At 29.1% G+C, this 22,442-nt stretch overlaps 1 protein-coding gene across 2 annotated transcripts in view; it reads left to right on the top strand.

Moving 5' to 3' along the window:
* The window catches only part of LOC132933872 (multiple epidermal growth factor-like domains protein 8), a 35,274-nt gene extending 12,938 nt beyond the window's left edge, over nucleotides 1-22,336 (top strand). For both annotated transcript variants that reach the window (XM_061000145.1, XM_061000146.1), the window contains 33 exons: nucleotides 216-479; nucleotides 1,434-1,571; nucleotides 1,647-1,830; nucleotides 1,900-2,180; nucleotides 2,261-2,409; nucleotides 2,485-2,694; nucleotides 2,765-2,959; nucleotides 3,032-3,342; nucleotides 3,484-3,595; nucleotides 3,653-3,905; nucleotides 4,015-4,216; nucleotides 4,431-4,622; nucleotides 4,692-4,868; nucleotides 5,005-5,187; nucleotides 5,307-5,491; nucleotides 5,569-5,780; nucleotides 5,846-6,130; nucleotides 6,218-6,427; nucleotides 8,605-8,788; nucleotides 10,327-10,508; nucleotides 11,260-11,404; nucleotides 11,473-11,653; nucleotides 11,877-12,105; nucleotides 12,193-12,362; nucleotides 12,426-12,597; nucleotides 12,656-12,886; nucleotides 12,953-13,331; nucleotides 14,154-14,610; nucleotides 14,704-15,013; nucleotides 16,091-16,251; nucleotides 16,332-16,502; nucleotides 16,572-16,812; nucleotides 17,465-22,336. In XM_061000145.1, coding sequence (XP_060856128.1) covers nucleotides 216-479; nucleotides 1,434-1,571; nucleotides 1,647-1,830; nucleotides 1,900-2,180; nucleotides 2,261-2,409; nucleotides 2,485-2,694; nucleotides 2,765-2,959; nucleotides 3,032-3,342; nucleotides 3,484-3,595; nucleotides 3,653-3,905; nucleotides 4,015-4,216; nucleotides 4,431-4,622; nucleotides 4,692-4,868; nucleotides 5,005-5,187; nucleotides 5,307-5,491; nucleotides 5,569-5,780; nucleotides 5,846-6,130; nucleotides 6,218-6,427; nucleotides 8,605-8,788; nucleotides 10,327-10,508; nucleotides 11,260-11,404; nucleotides 11,473-11,653; nucleotides 11,877-12,105; nucleotides 12,193-12,362; nucleotides 12,426-12,597; nucleotides 12,656-12,886; nucleotides 12,953-13,331; nucleotides 14,154-14,610; nucleotides 14,704-15,013; nucleotides 16,091-16,251; nucleotides 16,332-16,502; nucleotides 16,572-16,812; nucleotides 17,465-17,863 — 7,355 coding nt within the window. In that variant the 3' untranslated portion in view covers nucleotides 17,864-22,336. The remainder of the gene's footprint in view (nucleotides 1-215; nucleotides 480-1,433; nucleotides 1,572-1,646; nucleotides 1,831-1,899; nucleotides 2,181-2,260; nucleotides 2,410-2,484; nucleotides 2,695-2,764; nucleotides 2,960-3,031; nucleotides 3,343-3,483; nucleotides 3,596-3,652; nucleotides 3,906-4,014; nucleotides 4,217-4,430; nucleotides 4,623-4,691; nucleotides 4,869-5,004; nucleotides 5,188-5,306; nucleotides 5,492-5,568; nucleotides 5,781-5,845; nucleotides 6,131-6,217; nucleotides 6,428-8,604; nucleotides 8,789-10,326; nucleotides 10,509-11,259; nucleotides 11,405-11,472; nucleotides 11,654-11,876; nucleotides 12,106-12,192; nucleotides 12,363-12,425; nucleotides 12,598-12,655; nucleotides 12,887-12,952; nucleotides 13,332-14,153; nucleotides 14,611-14,703; nucleotides 15,014-16,090; nucleotides 16,252-16,331; nucleotides 16,503-16,571; nucleotides 16,813-17,464) is intronic.
* The last annotated feature ends 106 nt before the right edge of the window (nucleotides 22,337-22,442 follow it).

The raw sequence follows: 22,442 nt of genomic DNA, 5'->3' as shown, positions 1-22,442 counted from the left end.
TAAAAAATATGAGGATAAAAATATTTAAAAATATTGATTTTTTAATAAAAACGTTGTTTTTTAACAACTTGAAACTATATGAAAAATATTTTCAAAAACGTAAATACTTTTTGAGATAATGAGTGTTTTACGCTTAATGAATCACCCTGTATACCTATAATGTGTTATGCAAAACTTTTTATATGTTGTTATAAAATTAAATGTTTTACATTTAGATGATGAGAACGAACAATGGAAAGAAATTAAACCAAGAGGTGGCAAAGAATTAAATTTTCGGGTTGCAGCTCATTCGACAGTGTATGATATTCGTTCTCAATCTCTCATTATTTATGGTGGAATAGTCACAAGTGCATCATGGTTTTCAAAACTTAGTGATCGTATGTTTATTTTTAATATACCGACACAGCATTGGTCTGAAATAAAATATCCACCATCAAATGTACCCACCGAACGAGCTTTTCACTCTGCAAATATAATGGGTTTGTATATTGACTCATATTAAGAATTCCATACGAAGCAAACTTTTGTTAACTTTATAGTACATTTGATAGTAACACTTACACACTTGTCTCTTTAAATACGCAGTTTTCCAATCTTTCTCCCATATTTATATCTACTGAAATTTTATACCAATCCTAACTCACTTTTTACTTTTTACACATTCCTATTGAAATTTTAAATGAATATAGAACATGAAGTTTTAGAATAAATAATAATTGTAATTATAGTTTGATGATTTTGTGTTCTGCTGATCCATATACCTTATACTTGACGCGGCCACAATTCCTGTTGCCGGTGTTGAAAAATATATAGAGAATTAAATAAAAAATACCCACGGTCCTGGATTTTAACCCGCGATTCACAGGTCGGACTGCTTATCAGTAATCCACCGCGATCTTATCATATTAACCTCGATATTCTCCCTCTTGGGCGAGAGCGGCAGTGTGTACGGACGTACGGTTGAGGAGAGAATGCAGGCGCTAGGGCCGTGTCATAATCAATAATGACCATATTATTTAATAAAAAATCTCAGAAATCTGAAGTCAATATTTGTCATTTAACAATAGTGAACATTAGTAGCTTAAGATATTTAAATTTTTCACTGTCATACAATCATAACTACATTTAATAAATGTTTATACAGTCTTAAATTAATTGAAGTAAACTAAGCTATGGTTAGAATAATTTTTAATAATAGGTTATTCAATACTATTCTACCCTTCAGTGATCGAAGCAAAACGGATGGTCTTACACCTGATCACTACCATGTTCGTTATTATCAATGAGTATTATTATTTAAAACTTACTATTAAAATGTATATGACTTATGTTATTGACTGTATTTTTTATATTTTTAAGTCTGTGTTGGCTACTTAACCTTAATAAATTAATTTAAATAATATAACTGATTTTATCAAATCTTTTGTTTTTAGGAAATTACATTGTTGTTTTTGGAGGATATACACATAGACATGCCAAGGAAGAAATTTGTTACGACAATGAAATATATCTGTATCATCTTGGTTGTAATACATGGCTTAGTCGAGATGTCCTTGGATTATCTAACAAAGGTAATTGAAGAAAATGTTTCTGTCATAGTTTTATTAATTTTTCTACATTTTTAACTGTCAATAAATGTGTTATAGAGTTCACTCATAAGAAAATGTTTGGTGTATTTGGACACGGGTCTGATGTCCGTAACAGAAACACATTAATTATTGTTGGTGGATATCGAGGAAACATAAACTCAGATTTGTTAGCATTTGTTTTACCACCAACATTAGTTCCTACAGGAAACGATTCCTATCATTTAGAACTTATGTGCTTAAGGTAATAAATATTATAAAAATATATAAATATTTACTCCTAAATAATATTAACAATAAAATTAATATTTAGACACAAAGGTCTTCAAGAGTGTACAGCAAATCCAGAATGTGGATGGTGTTCTTCTGACGATACTTGTTATGGACGCAACGGGGGTATAAATTGTACAACCAATTTACAAACAACCAGATGCCCGGGTATCTGTTCTGCTTTAACTGATTGTCATTCGTGTTTAATTCATGGGGAAAGTACTCCTTTTAGCAATAATCAGTCAACCACTTCAGTTGCCCATATAATGCAATTAGGTCGATGTGTTTGGTGCATACAAGATGGTCGATGTCATCATAAAAATGGTAAATAAATATCTATATTTGATATTTATTAATGTATAAAATAATATTATAACTGGATTAAAATGTTTTAATTTTTACAGATAATTACGAGGTGTGTGGTCTACATAATAATTTGAATGGTGGAGGAATAGAAGTTGCTTATCCAGACAATTGCAGAGCATTAGATAGAAGATCAGGATTGACTTTTTTCAAATATTTACATCCTGCAAATTTTTCACAGCCAGATCTAGTAAATTCAACTTTTCTGTATATTTATTATGTTGATTATTACTTATTATTTTTAAATAATTAATAAATGTTATAGGTATCAGTAGTTAATACAAGTATCATTGATGTTTCAACCCATTTACCAATGTCAAGAGCTGATCTATCAATTGGTGGTACAATGGTTGTAAGGCTTTCTGGATTTTTGCGATTTCCTCAGATGTGGGACAATCATAAGGACCAACTGCAATTATGCTCTCGATTTACAAATACACGACTTATAATGACATCTCCATATATGTACCAACCAGTAAGTAAATTCAGAAATTCTCATTATTCTCATTAATTATCTTTTCTTATCAACTAAAATCAATTATTAGGAAATCAATATAACATTGAAAGCTGATGGTTGGCAATGTTTACAACTTTCATCGTGGTCTACTGAAGATCAACCATTTCATGCTCCTGAACGATACTTATTAGATTTAACTACTCATAAAAATATAACATATTCTCAAAACACTGGTACCTCTATTGTAGAATTACAACACAATAAAGGTCATAATAATTCAAAGGTATTTATAATTATTATTCAATACTAAATGTTTTTAATTATTTATGCAATAATGTATTTTAAATATAAATAGCCTTTTACAATGGAGTATCTTGAACCATATCATAGCAGAGACAGCTCAATATGTACTGGCTATCAAAGTTGTCTCATATGTGTTAGTGATGCTAATTGTGCATGGTGTGAATTAAAATCAGTTTGCACCACAAGAAATCAAACAGATTCAGTTTTTTGCCATAATAATAAAAATATTAATGAATGGAAATATCTTGTTATATCACCTCAGCTATGTCCAAACTGTTCTAATCATGTGGATTGTGTTGATTGTATTCAAAGTGGATATTGTGAATGGTGGAGTCAAGAAGCCAAATGTGAACGACGTGGAAGGTTTGTTAAAAAATATATTTTTTTTTATTTTATTGAAACTAGTAAGTATGAATTATTGAAGATTATGTCATTATTTACAAGCAATTTACACTAAGTATTTTGATGTTTTGATTATATATATCACTATCCACTTTTTTTTAGATTACCTGATGGAGTGGTATCTATTGATTCATGCCCTGTTCCATGTTCAAATAGACACTCATGCTCTGATTGCTTGGACAATGGTCGATGTGTTTGGTGCCGAGCAACAAATGTAATGTAGTTATATTTATCTCTAGCTCAATTTTTATTACCTATCATAATTTTTTAGGAATGTTTCCATTTTTCCGAATATACATCAGAATATCAATTTGGACGATGTCGAGAATGGATTGACAGAAGTGTTCATTATTATGGATCAGGACAGATGCAAATAGATAAACCTAACTTAGCATGTACCTCATGCGAAAAAAGTATGAATTGTTCTAGTTGTCTAAAAACTCTTGGTTGTGGATGGTGTTATGACAGTGGTAACCCAATTCAAGGGATTTGTACAGGAGGTGATTTTAGTAAACCATTTATAGGTATGTGCATTGTTTAATGATCCAAATATTATTATAATAAGTGTATTAAAAATATTTCAGTTTTATATGCTATGGATGTTATATTTTAACTATGTTTATTATCTCCTAGGAACTTGTTCCTACATAATGAACAACAATACTTATGAAGAAGACTCAAGTTGGGCATATGCACAATGTCCAGATGTTGATGAATGTGGTCTGGGACTACATGATTGCCATAAAGAAGCCAAATGTACCAATACTCAAGGTTCATATAGCTGTCAGTGTAAACGAGGTTTTATAGGCGATGGAAAACATTCATGTACAAGAACGTAAGTCTCTTATGCCGGTATTATACTGGTTCTTCAACTGTCAAATAATAAATACTTTCCTTTTATTTTATCGATGGAAATTATATCAAGTAAAATGTATTAACTGATGTCGAACTAATATAATACCAGTATTATATTTCATTTAGAGGAAAATAAAACTTAAGAGCATAACTTTTACGTTTAACATTTTACTTAAATATGACTCAATCCATAGGTGTTATCATAAATGTCTAAATGGATATTGTATTGGAGCACCTGACTATACATGTAAATGTGATCTCGGATGGACTGGAGCTGATTGTGCAATTAACTGTGGATGTAATAATCATTCAACCTGCAACGAACGACCTGGAACATGTGACCAGTGTCAAGATTGGACCACTGGGCAGTTTTGCGAATATTGCAAGTAAGTCCAATGAAATAAACTTTTAAAAAATATTATTCTCACATTTATAATCCAATAATTATTTTAAAGAGCTGGAAGTTATGGTAATGCAACATCGATAGAAGGATGCCATAAATGTGATTGCAATGGTCATGGTGATGAACAACTTGGTATTTGTGATTCTAATTCGGGTAAATGTTATTGTAAACATTATACTGAAGGAGATAATTGTCAATTTTGCAAAAAAGGATTTTTTGGAGATCCAAAGTAATTATTATCATTAAATCTATTTAAATATATAAACCAATTATTTGATAATAATGATATGATTCAAAATATTTTTTAATTAATTTTTAAGTATAGATTTGTATAAGATATTTTCTAAACTTATTTGATTTTATAGAAATGGAAATGTTTGTTATCATCAATGTATGGCCAGAGGTATTTTATCTGGCATGGGCCCTCAAGGTTTTGGATCAAAATCTGTGGAGATTAGTGCTTGGGAAACACGTTTAGAAGGTCCGCCATCGAAAGAATGTCTCTGGATAATTGATCCTGAAAACATGCGAAATAATTCAACTGCAATGTAAGTTCATAATCCATTTCTAGTTGCAAAAATAACAACAAATAAATAATACTTATAAAATAATAGTTTCTAAAATTATATTAATATTCTAAGTATTTCATTTCTCTTGTGGTTTTCAGTGGATCTTATGTGATACAGTTAACAATCGATAATGATATAAATGTCCCATGTGGTATGAACAGTGTTTATGTGTATGATGGACTACCGAATTTTGTTTCTATGTCTAGAACACACCCAGCTCATTCTCTTGGTGTATTTTGTACTAGAGATTCTCAGTATCCTTTAACCATAGAAGGGGTTACTGGTAAGCTTACATATTACATTAGATGTTTCTATCTTACAAGTTAAAATGTTGCATTAAACAGTTAATTAAAAATTTAGGTGTGATGACTGTTTATTACAAACAATCTGAACCTACTGAAGGGTTTAATGCTACGTACGTAGTGTTTAGCTGTCCAGACTTCTGTCCCCCAACCCGAGTATGTCATCATAACCGTTGTGTATGTCAAAAAGGAAGTACTGGAGTACTTTGTCAAGACTTAATATGTCCAAATGATTGTAATCATGCCAAAGGCCATGGAAAATGTGATCATGTTAGTAGATTTTTGTCAAATTCTAGAGATTTAAATAACTGATAATTGTTTTATTTATTTATTAGGAATATGGTCGCTGTATTTGTGATAGTATTTATGAAGGAGAAGATTGTTCAATTTCAGTTCCTATATCTAGTCATTTGCGACAACCACTTATATTTACGGATCTATTTAACTCAGCTCACGTATCAGAAAATTTAGATCACTTGCGTCAAACATTACCTCGATTTGGACATTCAGTGGTTGCAACAAGGCGTGGTCAGTTGTGGTTATTCGGTGGTTATTCATTATCACATGGTCCTTTAAATGATATTCGTTTGTTTGACTCTAAAAACAATTCTTGGATGCAAGTAAGCTACAGTCTGAAATAAACAAAACTTTGTAAATACTTTTTGAGTCATTTGAGTTATTTGTAATATGATTAATATTATTAAAAGGTCACAGTAGATGGTACGAATGACGCTCATATGCCAAATGGGAGGTATTTCCATGCAGCTGAAATAGTACATTCTCGAAGGGAAATATATGTCTATGGTGGTCTAACACAAATTCAAACTCCTTACGGTCGTTCTACGAAATATTCAATGAAGATTTTATCAGACTTTTGGAAATTCAGTTTAAAGGATCAAAGATGGATAGGCATACAAGTAACTAATATAAATATGATTAGTGTTAAACTATTAAGGCCGGGTTGCATAAACGTTCTGTAATGACTTACAGATCTGTAAGTGCATTAACGGCTCTGTAAATAAAATTAGGTGTTGCTTGAACGCTCGGTACAGTTACCGGCTCTGTAAATTATCGGCTACCGGACCTGTAAACTGCAGATAGGATTTGCATCTGTAAATACTTACAGATCGGTAAAATTATTATAATGATAAGAAAATCACATGGTTTATTATGGTTTAATTTATTTGGTAACCACGGTTATCAATAATTTAGAGGATGTCATACTTGCATGTGTGGTCTCCGAATACACAACATAACAAATTTGTATTCAGCAGTTCCAAATTCGTGTGGGAAGCTTTATTAATCCTTGAGTATAAAAGAATTTGGAAATTGTAATATTTTAATTACTCATACTTACAAGGTTTCTCCTCATCATTTTTAAGTTTTTAATGATAACTTACATTTTTAATTTCATATTCCAAAGCAGAATATTTTTCTAAGTATTTCGATACATAAAAATAAAATTTAGGAAGAGTAGTTTATGAATTATAATTTATAAGTATTTGAATTTTAGATGAGCAGATGGAGTGGTACACGATAACCCCTCAAAATGTTGGTCCACTACTATACTCATCTAAAGATTACTTTACTTACTTATAACTCATACACTGCTCCTCATAAATTCCATTTTTATATATCAAAATGCTCAGAATAATATTATTCTATAAAACTGTATGTTGTCATACAAAAAAGTAAAACTTAAAAAATTATAAGTATAAAAATATTTAAAAATATATATATTATATATATATATTTTTAAAAATGTTATTTTGTAATAACTTGAAACTATGTAAAAAAGAAATAAATACTTCAAATACTTTTTGAATTATGAGTGTCAAATGAATCACCCATTATTTATTTTATTAAATATATATCTTACTTTGAATATTCTACAGCCATAATTAAAGAATATGCAAATGCAACCCAAGTCCCAACCCTGGTCAACACTTTTCAACACAAAAACATATAACCTACATTTGGAGCAAACTTCAAACACAATTTGATTTAATATAATTTTGTTAAAAATACTTACAAATATTTTTTTGATATTTGCTGATTCTTCTGTAAATTTGTTTATATTTGGTCCAAATTATAGTCATCATCAGGACTAGGATTTTATAGCACTAAAACGAACTGAAATATGCACAATAATATTATGAGCTAAAAAATCTTAAAAAAAGCACTTGAAAAATGTCTTCTGTTAACTATTTAATAAAGTCACTCTGTTGTTATTCTATTACTGTGGTTACAAGGGGGTAACTGTAATGGATGGTACTGTTGAAGAAAATCTAAGCATTTTTACTGTCCTACAAGGAGATGACAGCCACAAAAATAAAAAAATTTAAAAAAAAAAGTAGTAAATTGATCATTTTGACTAATTCATCAGATATAGATATATAAATAATGTTTAATTTATATAAATATATATTTATTGTTAGAGTACAGCCATCCCCAAAGTCCAACCTCTCTTCCCACCAGTTCATAAATAAAAAATTAAATATTATTTATCTAATATTATTTAAAACAGTCATTATATAATATGTGTATGGAAGGCATGAGAAATTACCAATTGTTAAGTAATACACCATTTATTAATTATGGCTTATATAAATAACAAAAATTACTTTTGCCAGACTTATAAACAATACTTCTCCTGGGTTAAAAAAACCCGTATTTATTCGTTTATTATGTTTATAGATACATTATTTCTGTATTAGAACTTGGCTTTAACTTTTATAATTTCATATGATTAATAAGAACAACATGTATAAAAACTATGTATCTAAAGTAAAGATAAATGAAGGGTAACAAATATTTAAAAATATAAGAGTATTAATACTCAAATACCTACAAATGGATATTACTTAATTATAATATTTTTTACACTATTTCCAACAACATAGCAAATTAAATTAAATTTGGCAATAACATTTCAATAGAATTGACAACATAGAATTGGAACTTTCAGCTCTATACCTTATTTTCTTTTATTCTTTTTTTTTCAATATATTAGATTTTTAATTAATATGTGTACACAATTTGTTTGATTTTTAATTATATTTAATTATTGTATTATTCATTATTTAAATTTCAGACTGAATTAGATCCACCGCCATTGGCCGGCCATACTCTTACATTACGATCTGTTGGTGAAAAAGAAAGTCTTATATTAATTGGAGGTTTTAGTCCAGATATGGGTTTCCTTGAAGATGTATGGGAGTTTGATATGCAAACAGAAGTTTGGAAAAAGTTTAAAACAAGTGGCTATGGACCAGCTGGTAAGTGCATCACAAAACAACAGTAAAATTAATTAGTAATTAATTTATATTTAAGTATATATGCTACAGTTAAAGTGTTGAATTCTATCATTTTATGAAATAATTAGGTATTCATGAATTACCTACAAATATTAGTTAAAGTATGAAATCATACTTGAAAATTATACTTTATCTAGTTATTTTATAGAATATCTATAGTTATTCCATACAACTTTAGTTTGATATACGTTAAAGTATAATAACATTAAAATTAAAAATATATTATAATATTTTATTTATTTTAAATTGAATTAATTATTTATTTGTACACACAAGGCTATTGTGGAATTTTGAGTTGCACAACTGCCCTGAGATTGACTATGTCGTGGTTTGCCATGGACAAAAGTCAATTTGGGCCACATCTCTTTTAAAGAATTTACAATTTCATTACAAAATTCTCAGCCATTATATGATTGCAGTACTGAGGGAGCACCAAATAAACCAAAAATATCCAAATCAAGCTCTTTAAAAGGCCTTAAAATACAAAATTTGGTCAGATGGAAAATAAATAAATTATACCCTGCGTCGGGCTGAGATTGAAAATCAATTAAATTAATTTGGCAATGGCTGTTAAAATCTTCAAACACCACTGGTTTTACAACAATACCTTTATTTGACTTTTTTTTTTGCTGGTTAGGTATACACAAATCCAAGTTTTGCTTCACATTGGATTGAATAATATTTTTATAACGTTTATTTATTTCATATAACATGCAATCTCTACCCCCATGTCCAATAGAAATGTGAATTTAATTTAAATAATCTTACATTTCTTCAATCATGACATATAACTTAAAAAATTTTATTTTAATTACTTAAGGGTAGTATTAATTTATCAATGCCGTTTATTTTTACAATATTGTAATGTTTTTCTAACCAATAGTCACAAAAAGATTCCTTTTTTATTTTTATTTTTTTTACGTCTTTCATCAAATTTTTCTTTTGTTAAATTTGGTTTTAATGAACAATTTTTAAGACTTATATAAAACTTCTTTCATTAAATCTAATTCATTTATATTCATTGTTTACTTTATTAATACTTAAAATAATAGTGTGGAGACAGACGAACCAATACTAAACTCGTGTGACTGTAAGACTATTACTAAGCTTTAAACAATAATAGATAATACATGTACAGTGATAATCTTATCTAACATGATAAACGTATATGAACATTGTGGTTACCGACAACAAGGACGTCAGTCTTATCTAATTTATTAATATGCTGGACAGTAAAATAACGATATTGTACATGATATTTTATACAATTTGACCCATTAACGAAGTGATGCCAGGTAATGTGTAAAATAACTAATTAAAGTATATTACCTACACGTTTTAGTTATTTTATAAATTACCTAGTTATTTCATTAACTAACTGATTCAACACGTCAACTGTAACATAAATACATTTTTTTTCCAAATACCGATGTATGTATTTATTTTGTTGTTTTCTATACTTATGTATAACGTATCTCTTTTACCATTTTGATTATTAGGTATTTATGGACATAGTACAGTATACCATGGTCCAACCGATAGTTTGTATGTATTTGGTGGATATATTTACTCAGTTAATCAAACAATAATGACAGATAAATTATTCGCACTTAACTATGAATTACAAATATGGACTATTCTACCGATTTTCAAAGACTATAATCCACCAAAAAATAGCCTAGTAAGTAATTAGTTTAAATGTTGTAAACATGTATTTCAATTGTATAAATTATAGTATAAAAATGGATGTTGAACAATCTTTACTCCTAGAAATATATCACCTGTATATATATACCATATTGTTGTTATTATTAATCATACATTATGATCGACCAAAAGTAATATTCAAATCAAGTTATATTGAATTCATACATACTAATTATAGCAATAGTATATTTCTAAATAATTTTACTATTTGTACAGTGTACTCTCTGAAGCTCACAGAGAAAAAAATGTTGAGTTATCAAAATCTTAATTTGTTATTGATATTTGAAGGGAATTGTAGTTGTTCAAGAAGTTGATAATTTTGAGTTACCGAGAGTACACTGTATTAGAATTCACAAATTTATTTGCAATTATTAACGTGTTTATACTCTATTCAACTTAAGAAAACGTAGTCGGCGGTGGTCAAGTACTGCCTTTTGTCCCCCCCCCCACTGTCACGTGAACTACTGACATACGACGATGGAGGACGTACAACGTGTTTGTAGCTGTACAATTTTCTGTTGAATTTCAAATAATAACTATTAATAACATTCATTGTAGAATAACTATAATTTGTACTCGTGTTTGAGGTCCTTGCTGTAATGAAGCCACGCCCCCTGCGTACAAGTGGCCCGCAAACTATGTTTTTGAAGTTGAATAGAATATACATTTTTCATAACACCTGTCATTAATATTGCCATCTAAAAAGTATTTATTCAATTTTTCAGCCAAGAGGGCGATTTTTACATTCAGCTATCACAACAGATGAATATATGTTTGTTTTTGGTGGAAGGACTGATCCACCTAGTACAAATGATACTCTTATTGCTTACTCGTATGCATGTAACCAGTGGATACGTTTATTAACTCCAGGTAAAATTAACTCAGTATAAAAAGTGCAGCTCAAATGAAAATGAAAATAATACATTTGTATTTTCCAGATATATTTATTATTGGTTTGCCGCCACCACCTACTCATGCTCATGCAATGACATTAGACATAGAAACAAAGTCTATGTACATTCTTGGTGGTTTTGCTGGCGATATACAATCTCGTGTGACACGGATTCAATTACCACAAGACCTTTGTAATCTGTGGTCTGGTAAACGAGATAAATGCAGGTCAGAAATTGTTTAAACTTAATACAATTTCTAGATAATGTTTAAATTTTTTAATTGATTTAATTACCTAAATATGTACGTATTTAAATTATTAACAACCCAGTTATATTACTAATTCTTATGTTTACTGATTATTATAAAGAGGGTAAATGTTAAAATGTAAATCTCGTTTTTTAAATATTTTAACTATATAATATGTATTGTTTTTTTTCGTTTTAACTAGATCTCTGGTTGGATGTTCATTTTGTCAAGTGATAGGAACAAATGTCAGTTACTGTTTTACTCATCTTGGTCCAGGCTTTAATCCCTGTGTTTCGACTAATGGTACATCACGAACAAATAATGGAGTGTCTTGCAATTCAAATTGGATATCTAGTCGATCTTGTGAACAGTACACAACATGTACCGATTGTTTAGCTACATGGCCTAATAATCACTATGAAAACTCAAATGTAAGCAATAAACTTTAAATTACATTTTTTTAAATTTTAACAAGGTTATATTTAAAATATATATATTTATTAATGTATTATTTCTAGGTTTGTTCATGGTGTGCAAATTGTGGTACTAAAGGACAATGTGTTAAAGATGCTTCAAGCTGTGATAATCAATGTAAAACAGTGACAAAAGTAGAAATGTGTCCAAATATTCAATGTATGGCAACTAATTGTGAAAAATGTCATCAGCAAGGAAATTGTTTATGGACTAGGTATGCATTTACTAAAATTTCAACTACTTATTTCAGTCATAATTTATTATTTTTCATATTCAGGCAAGTGCATACATCTGAGTTTGGAACTCTTTCAAATAGTGGGTCATTGTATGATTGGAGTTGTTCTAGTCTAGATCTCAGTCAACGATCAAATATCAAAATAAAAAACACTTCCATTTGTCCAGAACGTTGTTCTGCGCACAAATCTTGTGAAACATGTTTATCATCTCATGTAAAATATTCTTAATATCCATAAATTATAATTGTTTTAAAATTATTTTAACTTATAGGGTGGAGAAGGAGGATGGCATGAATGTCGCTGGTCAATTACATTAAACGAGTGCATATCACCTAGTTATCAACCACTATACTGTGCTGGGGGTGTTTGTGGACTTGTTCTTAGTGGTGGTAATATAGATCGTTGCCCTCAACCTTGTTCTAGCTATATTCAATGTTCTACGTGTCTCCGCCATACCCATTGTGGATGGTGTGCTTTAGATGTATTGAACAAAACTGGACAGGTAAAACATTTGTTGAAAAATATTTTAGTTAAAAAAGCAGAGAACTATATTTTTATTTTTTTTCAGGGAATATGTACGGAAGGTTATATGTCTAGTCCAGCTTCTGGTCCTAACCATTCATGTCAGGAATTACTTCAACACTTAAATACTGAACCTAAAATGGCAGCTTATCAAAACTTAGAATCTCATGATTTCATTTACGGAATAGATGATGCACTTTCACCATCAACAGATGTAGCTTTATTAAATAAAGAATTAACCTTGAATGATTCTGTAGCATGGTATTACATAACTTGTCCACCTGAAAATGAATGTGTAAATGGTCATCATAGTTGCAATTCAGAAAGTGAAGAATGTGTTGATCTTGCTGATGGTTTTCATTGTGTATGTGGCAATGGTTATCAACCTGATGATAATTCTCAATGTATTCCAATTTGTACACAAGGTGATTAATTAAAATATACTACTAACATTTTTTTAATAATTTTAAATATACATTAACATATATACTATTTTACATTGGCTATGTACCAACATGCCTTGCCACTGTCTTGTGTTATACTATAGCACATCATTAGATTATTATATTATTTATCATTTTAAATCACTTAATATATTTTCTCTTTATATCTTCTAGTGATAAATATTTTATATTTATGTATCCCAGTGTTTTTAAAATCAATGCTATTATAAATGACAACAGTTTAGTTGGTGTTGTATTGTTTATGGTGTATTATTGCGGGTTATGCCGACTAGTAGGTAATAAATGGGTATAATGAATTTTAAAGTACATTTGTAACTGAAAAAAATCATAGATAAATTACTCAGTTATGGTTTTTAATAATATATATATAATTTTTTTCAATCTATAAAATGATAATACTAATAAACTTACAGCAAATGGCGTAATTTAACATTGTTTGAATAATTTGCTGAATTATTTCAATTGGCGTCTTTATACTATACTATAATCTTCAATTTTATCAGTTTCATGACAAGTATTTAATATGGTCTGTAGCAAACTGCAAACAAGTTAATATTTTTATTTTGGTTATTTCATTTTTTACAATTATTTATTTCATGTAAAATCACTAAATATAATAACTAAGAACATATTATTATGTATTGTAGACCACATACTATAATTAAATTATCATTACGGTAGACCACAGTTCATTGTTAGACCACTATTGGGAGATAACCCATATTACAAATCAAAATTTCAGTGAAAATAATAAAAATAACCTTGAATTGTATTGGTTTTCAGGCTGCGTTAGAGGTGAATGCATAAAACCAGATGTCTGTCGCTGTGGTTTTGGTTATGTTGGTTCCAATTGTACAATACAATGTGAATGTAATGGACACTCTGATTGTGCTGGTCCTGATCGCTTAACAGAATGTTTGAGTTGCAAAAACAACACCCAAGGGTCTCAATGTCAACGATGTAAACTATTTTATGTTGGTAACCCAGTTGATCATGGCCAATGTATACCATGCTCAGATTATTGTAATGGGCATGCTCAAGTATGTGTTGAAAAATACGATACTGAACCATTTGATGCTCTAAGTATTTTAAATGATCCTAATACTAATCTTATGCAAAATGATGGACCTCTTTCTGATGCATATTGCATTAATTGTATGGACAACACAACCGGTCCAACATGTTCGGGTTGTTTATCTGGCCATTTTCGAGGTTCAAGTGATAATCGAGATCCTTGTAGGCAAGTATCATATTTATAATATGGTTATATATTATTTTCAATAAATTATATCATCAACTAAATTTAATATGTACTATTAATATTTGTCTGTAGACCATGTGAATGTCATGGTCATGGGAGTACTTGTGATCCAATTACTGGAGAAAAATGTGATTGTCAAAACAATACTGAAAGTGACACAAACTGTCAGTCAGGGGGCGTACCTCATCATCGAACATTAAAAAATACCGTTCAGCTATGTTGGATGCAACAGTGTTCAAAGTGCAGAGAATCATATATGGGCACTCCAACTGATGGCCATCAGTGTTACAAACAAATGAGTGTAGACTTAAGGTTTTGCCTGGATGCCAAACTGCTTGATGAGTGTAAAACAAAACCTAATCCACTTTACCCAGGACAAACAGTATGCACTAAAATAATAAAAATAATAAATATTGTATTTCATCAAAATTTGTACTTTACAATAAGAAAAAACATTTTTACAATGTTTGTAAAACATTTTACTAATAATATCCATTGTGTTACTTTTATAAATATCGCAAATTTCACTTAAAATCTTAAATAATTATTTGTCATAGAAATAAGATAAAAAAAAAATTAAATCAGACCTTACTTTGCTTACTTTTATTACATTAATATATATTAATATATATTAATATATACTTGCAGTATATCTCTTAAGATATAGATATTTAACCTATTAAGGGGCCTCGCTACTGCCATCAATTTTAGCTGAAAAGATCTTAAGTATTGACAAAATGAAAGTTAGTTAACGTTGTCCGATTTTGATTCTGAAAAAAATTTGAACTTACCAGAAAATTGTCTATACATCTTATGAAACACTTTGTAAAAACTAAATTTTATATTATTGTGAACTGTAATTGAAAATATCAACTTTTTCGAATCATAATTAAAATTAAAATTAATATTAACAACGGAAAATGTTTTGTACAATCTACAGACATTTTTCTACTGAACTCAAATATTTTTTAGAATCAAAATCAAACAACGTTAACTAACTTTAATTTTGTCAAAATGTGTATAGTGAAATTGATATGGTTATTGAGGTTAGAAGTTAGAGTTATTGACATGTGCATGCGCATACAAGAGAGGATATCCGCATTTAATTTCACTCACACTAATAATCATTTACAACTAACACATAGATCCTGGGCGGCTATGACAAGATTAGAAATTGCCTAAATGTTGCCCCTTCTATAATGACTCTAGCGAGACCCCTTAACAGTGATAAATCAAATCAGTCAAACAATAATTCTTGATCTATTGATCAATATTATAATATCTAACACATAACACTTGTGCCTAACAATATTTAAATTTGTCAAGCAACTACTAGTCCTTAATATATTATGTTGTTATTTCAATTTTTTTTTTTAATGTTAACTATCTAAATTATCTTGAAAGTAAAGTATTATGTTATATTGTATTTCTTTTTTAATACTGTTCTTTTTTGTATTAGTCGTTTTTCGTTGTTCAACCACGTTTTATGAATGTCGATATCAGAATTACTGTTGACATAACACAAGGCGCTGTCGATTTCTTCTTAACATCACATGAGGATATTTTCATAGTTACTAAAAATAAGTCACTTAATAGAAATGTTTTTGATTTTGATCCAAGGTAATATAATTCATTGATAGAGTTAGATGGTAGATAATTTGACCCATAATTAAATAGTTTAAATTTGGCACATTTTTCAGGTTTGAGTGGTTTAGTGAAATGGAAACGATTGAACGTGTGAGTAGTAGCTCAAATTCTTCAAAAGGTAGACATTTATTTACATATCAAGAGCACAAAACCAAAGGTTTGTCTACATACGTGACACTGAAAAAGAGTATGTCTCTGCTTATGGTGAAAAATGTCAACAATAGGTATGTTAATGGTCAAAATACAATACAGTACCAATATATTATACTATTATTATATCATTTGTTTTTCAGATTGATCATTACACTTCCACATGACAAACATGACCTATCAGCAACAAGATATTACATGGCGTTGTTAGCAATCTCATCGTTACCTGCTCAAGCCACTCATTTAGTACCTGTTCCAACTTACGGAACGGTGTTTTTTAGACAAGACCAACTTCATATTGATCTCTTTGTGTTTTTCTCTGTATTTTTCTCGTGTTTCTTTTTGTTTCTTGCCGTATGCGTTGTTGGATGGAAAGCAAAACAAGTAAATAATACCACATCTTTACTACATGTATAGGTCGTAGAGGTGTCATAAGTTTTGAGAACTGGAAATGGATTTATTTTGTAATTTGTCAAGAATCGTATAGAAAAATACTCATACAAATTACGATAACAATATTTATTTCTAATTTATTAATTTATTTATATTACTGTTATTACTAATTGTGGGTATTAAAGTCAATAGATAAATTAAATATAAATCTGTACTACAAAAGTAAAAAAGTTTAGGGCAAAAAAAGCAAATTTCACTGGAGAGAGAGAAAAATTAATATTATGACAACCTATGTTTCTTCTTCCGCTAGTAATCCAGGCATTCAGTCATGAAGCTCATATTCTATAATAGAGAATCTATTCACATAGGTATTTCTTTTGATTCGGTGAACATATCTATCCTTTGAATGGGGCAAAGGTTTTAGACGTCTGTTCCGGCTTACCTACTATACCTACTATTAGCCTTAATTTGCACTATTCATAAGTATGAGTATAACCGTTCTGCATCAACGTAATTTTTATGAATTTTCCATATAATTTTGTAATTACGATATAACGATATGATTAGATTATAATGTATTATATATTGCGTAATAATATAATGTGAATTTTTCTTAAAATGTTGTTTTTTTTTCGACTTTCAGGCAGCTGACATGCGACGAGCGCGTCGCCAGCAGGTTGTGGAGATGTTGCACATGGCCAAGAGACCGTTCGCGTTTGTGGCCATCGTACTGAACTGCAGCACGCCCCAGCAACAGCCGGAGACTAACAACAGCCAGGTGACCAGGTTTGGTGACATCAGGCCGTTGGCGATCGAACCAACCAGCGATGCAAATGCGGCGGTCACCACGTTGTTGATAAAGCTGCCAGACCGTGGCCAACAGTCAGCGGGCACGAGGCTGGCGCTCGGCTCCACGTTGGTGTTAAACATGCTTAACCCGAGAGGTGGTTACTCTTCCAACGCTCACCGACACCACCACCATCACCACCACCACCATCACAACAACGCTGGTCCTAGGCAAAGGAGGAACGCGCCCCAGTGATTGTGGATAACTGTTCTCCCCGTGAATCGTATAAATATTGTTTGTAAGGTATATTCTAAAATATTCTGGTCGTAATAACCATTATATTGTTTGCAATAATAAAAATAATAATAGTAATGTGTTGTAACATAATCCATTAAGGGGCCTCGCTACTGCCGTCAATTTTAGACTAACCATTAAAACATGTATTTGTTTTGACAAAATTAAAGTTAGTTAACGTTGTCTGATTTTGATTCTGAAAAAAAATTTAAACTCACCAAAATATTGTCTATAGATCCTACAAAGCACTTTGTAAAAACTACATTTTATATTATTGTTAACTGTAATTGAAAACTTGAATATCAACTTTTTCGAATCATAATTAAATATAATATTAAAAACGGAAAATGTTTCGTACGATCTACAGACATTTTTCTGCTGAACTCAATAATTTTTTCAGAATCAAAATCAGACAACGTTAACTAACTTTAATTTTGTCAAAACAAATGTATGTTTTTGCAAAATTCGTGTTGTGAAATTGATATGGTTATAGTGTTATTGACATGTGCATGCGCGTACGAGAGGATACCCGCATTTAATTTCACTCACACTAATAATCATTTACAACTAACACATAAATCCCGGGTGGTTATGAAAAAATTAGAAATTGCCTAAATGTTGCCCCTTAAATAATGACCGTAGCGAGGCCCCTTAACATGGCGTTTAAATCAGTATTTCCAACTCGCAATAATTGGTGAGACTAAAATCACAAATCACTGGCGAGTCTGATACAATGAGTACGCGGCCCATGTAGACATACCGATCGGATATTCACTCTAGACCGAACGCAATTAATTTTAGAGCCCGTGCATTATAACTCGCCAAAACATGCAATAAATAAAACATACCATATTTTAGTAGACATACGTGGGTAATGAAACCTAATATTTAAATATTCCACTAATTTATTTATAAGTTTAATTTTGTCAATTGATATTTAGTAATAATTTATTTGAACTTTTTGGTAGCTGTTATCAACCCTCCATTTACTCTCTAATTCTGTTTTTATCCTATTATATTTATTATTTGTATAATGTTTAGGTATTGTATCGTTTATTAACTAAGTCTTTCTAATTTCCATGATAAATGAACTGAATGATTTCTGATTGCTTTTTATATTATTACTATTATGATTATTATGTTATCATATTACACTATATTTGTTGATCTCTTCATTATGATTCATATACACTTATAATTATATAATGTTATTGTAAATAAATCAGTATAATTAAAAGAAATTATAAATTTAAAAAAAATGTTAGACAAATCAATTTTAGGCAATCATTTTTTGTCCATAATCCACTATTTTGTGTGAAATTACTTGCGAAAATGAATACCTTCAAAAACATCACTATTACATTTACACATTTTTTATAACTGCTATGTTCCAACATCTTAAGAAAAATTCAGTTAAATTAATTAATTAAAAATTAGTTAATATTTAACAGGGTCCACTCTCCACCTCATAGTTTACAAATTTTTTCGTTTAAAGGGATTCGATCCAGGCTGTGTTTTCTACCAAAATAGACCCATATTTTATGCTAATTGTACCAAAAATCCTAGTGATCGGTTAAGACTTCTGAAGTTCTGAAAATAATATTTTTATTCCTCATGAAGTTAACTTGAAAACAACATTCCCACGTATTGAAACTGAACACTTCAAATTTCAATTTTCAATTAATAAATATGCAAGAATGTCATTTTCAAGTAAATTTCATAAGAAATTCTAGTATGATTCTTAAAACTTTATCGGATAAATAGGTTGGACTTCAATATTGATATTGTTGGAAAAAAAAAATTAATATTTATATTCTTCTATTACCTTATCAAAGTAAGGAAGCGCTCCACTATTTTTTTAACACTACTGTCACACTTTACATACTAATTATCACTTACCTAACCCAGGTGGAGGGGGGCTTTTGAGCTGAAGCCCCCCCCCCCAAAAAAAAAAAAATATTTCAAATTATATATTATACCATATTGTCACAAATATAGTAGACGTTAGATACCTACAAATAAATAGTTCAATTAGTATGCGATAAGGACATACGTATATATATGTGTGAAAATTGTTTACTTGTGTGTATAGAAAATAAGAACATTTTTAAGCCCCTCCCTCCCAACAAAAATCCTGCACCCGCTTACTACACATACATTTATACAACACATACAAACTTAGGAAATTGCCTATATAGAACTCCTTAAAAATGGTCTGTATCGAATCCCCTCAATATACATTCAACTTAATTTTATTAAATTGTGAATATCACCAAATGTTTTAATGTGATAGTTTCAGTTTGAGAATTCATAATATACAATTAAGGAAAAATTCAAATATTTGAAACACTATATGTCCAATTTGCAATTTTTTACTATTTGGTTGTGAAATATATAAAGATAATATTGAATTAATTTAATCATACTTAATGCTTATTTATTTTTAAAATAAAAATTACAAATTAATAAGTTCAAATTAGTTTTAACTTTTGAAATTTAAAAATGCAATTTAAGATTTATAATACCAGGTTGTACTAAACGTACTGTTTATAATAATTAAGAAGGTAGTATATAGGTTCTTAGAATTTGTTCGATATACTTATCATAGATTAGAATCTCAGATAATACAGTGTTTCATTATACCTACCATGTAACTTTGGCTCAATTTATAAAATACCAACTGTGAAATTATGTACACAACTTTTTTTTATGGAAAAATAAAAATTTTAATTTTAGATCAATAGAGAAATTATCATTGCAAATTATGTCTACGTTTTGATGAGATAAATTCTTAATTTTAAATTGAGTGATTTACAATTATCGTTATCATTTTGATTCTCCCTGTTCGCTATAATGTGTTGTTTTTTGTTCCTTTTTTAATTCAAAAGTCTATTTTTTGACTTTATTGCATTGGTAATTATTTGATATGATTTATGATTTAAAAAAAAAAAATTGTACCTATAAACGCTTTATAACATCAAATTGTTATTAATATATTTGTATTGGCAGATAGTGACTATAGCGTACAAAATTAAAACTTAACATTAGAATCATGCAAATATGCAATACATTATTTTTCTCTAGATTCATTATTTATTATTATCATCTTAGATTCATCACAAATTCAAAACCTAGAAAGAACGAACGTAAATAATCAAATTAATAAAACTATAAGCTATAAAGCTTCAATAATGTTGCCAAGTAGATTCATAATTTCATACAAATCAAACAAAATAATGCCTATTTACCTACTTAGCAAAATATATAATTTAATATACCTCATTATTATAAACAATTGTGATAATCGAATTGACCAAAATATACGGCATTAATCCGTTTTATTCATGTGTAAATGTATAATCAACATAATCTGTCTCTTATCTTCGTATATTTTGGTGGCTTTCATTATAAATCATAATAATATTATATGCATCAACATTATAAGCACATAGTGCGAAGTGCAAACGATAATTATATATATTACAAAACCGTACATGTGATCAAATATATTTACTCCTGCATATTATAATATATTTTTGTAGACCTGTACGATTATAATAAGAAAATTGTAACCATTCCTGATATTTATAATAATAGTATACATATAATTTAATTTAGTCGTATATTTTGTAAGTCAAGGGTGTATTTGGAAGTCTTCAAGTGTTTCCTTATAAATATTAATATCTGCATTAATAAGAAAAGTCAATAAAAGTACAATATTATACAGACAGACAAAAGTATTGTTAATTTTCGTATGTATTACAATGAAAAATATAATTTTTTATTATTCTATTCTATCAGATAAAAATTGTAAAACCTCCTCAAAAATTTTATTTGGCTACACCCTTCACGTAAATAATTAATATTATACCTTTTTTTTTGTCTTGTGTAAATTCCATAAGGTATTCTTCTGTCAGTCTTTTTCCTCTGTAACTCGCATTCATATCATAATACTATAGCTATTTTTTGTATATTATTATTTATGTGTATTATAATACAAATCAATAATTTAGTTGAGTGTATCCTACCTTGGTACAGCTACTTACCTACCAACCCATATTTTAATTTTTATAGACGTAATATTACCAATAGGCAATAACCTACCAATTTGTTTGTCTTGATTATAATAATGTATGTTACCTTAGCTTTTCTTTTACTACCTACCTACCTATATTGTATTGGCTATTTCCTTAATATTATGAACACGTAACTTATAAATAGTTAAAATAACGATAATTTGTTTTATTTGCGTGTTAAATACCTTAAACATATTATATATGATAATACTATTCTACCTATACGTATTTTTAACAAATATCATGTGCAAAATATATATGTATATTATATTTCAGCTTTTCTATTTAATATTTGAGTGCGTATTGTATTGTTAAACTTGTAGTGTATATAATATAATAAACAAAACTAAAATTATAATTGAAATATTTTCTAATGTAGTGTTATACTTCAGATATGTGTTGATGTGTTTGTTTGTTAATTTATTATTGTTTATTGATTAATTTTAATTTTTTTTTTTTTTTGA

Source organism: Metopolophium dirhodum, chromosome 1, assembly GCF_019925205.1.
Source record: "Metopolophium dirhodum isolate CAU chromosome 1, ASM1992520v1, whole genome shotgun sequence".
In the NCBI taxonomy this organism is placed as follows: domain Eukaryota; kingdom Metazoa; phylum Arthropoda; class Insecta; order Hemiptera; family Aphididae; genus Metopolophium; species Metopolophium dirhodum.
This window is presented reverse-complemented; position numbering and strand designations above follow the sequence as displayed.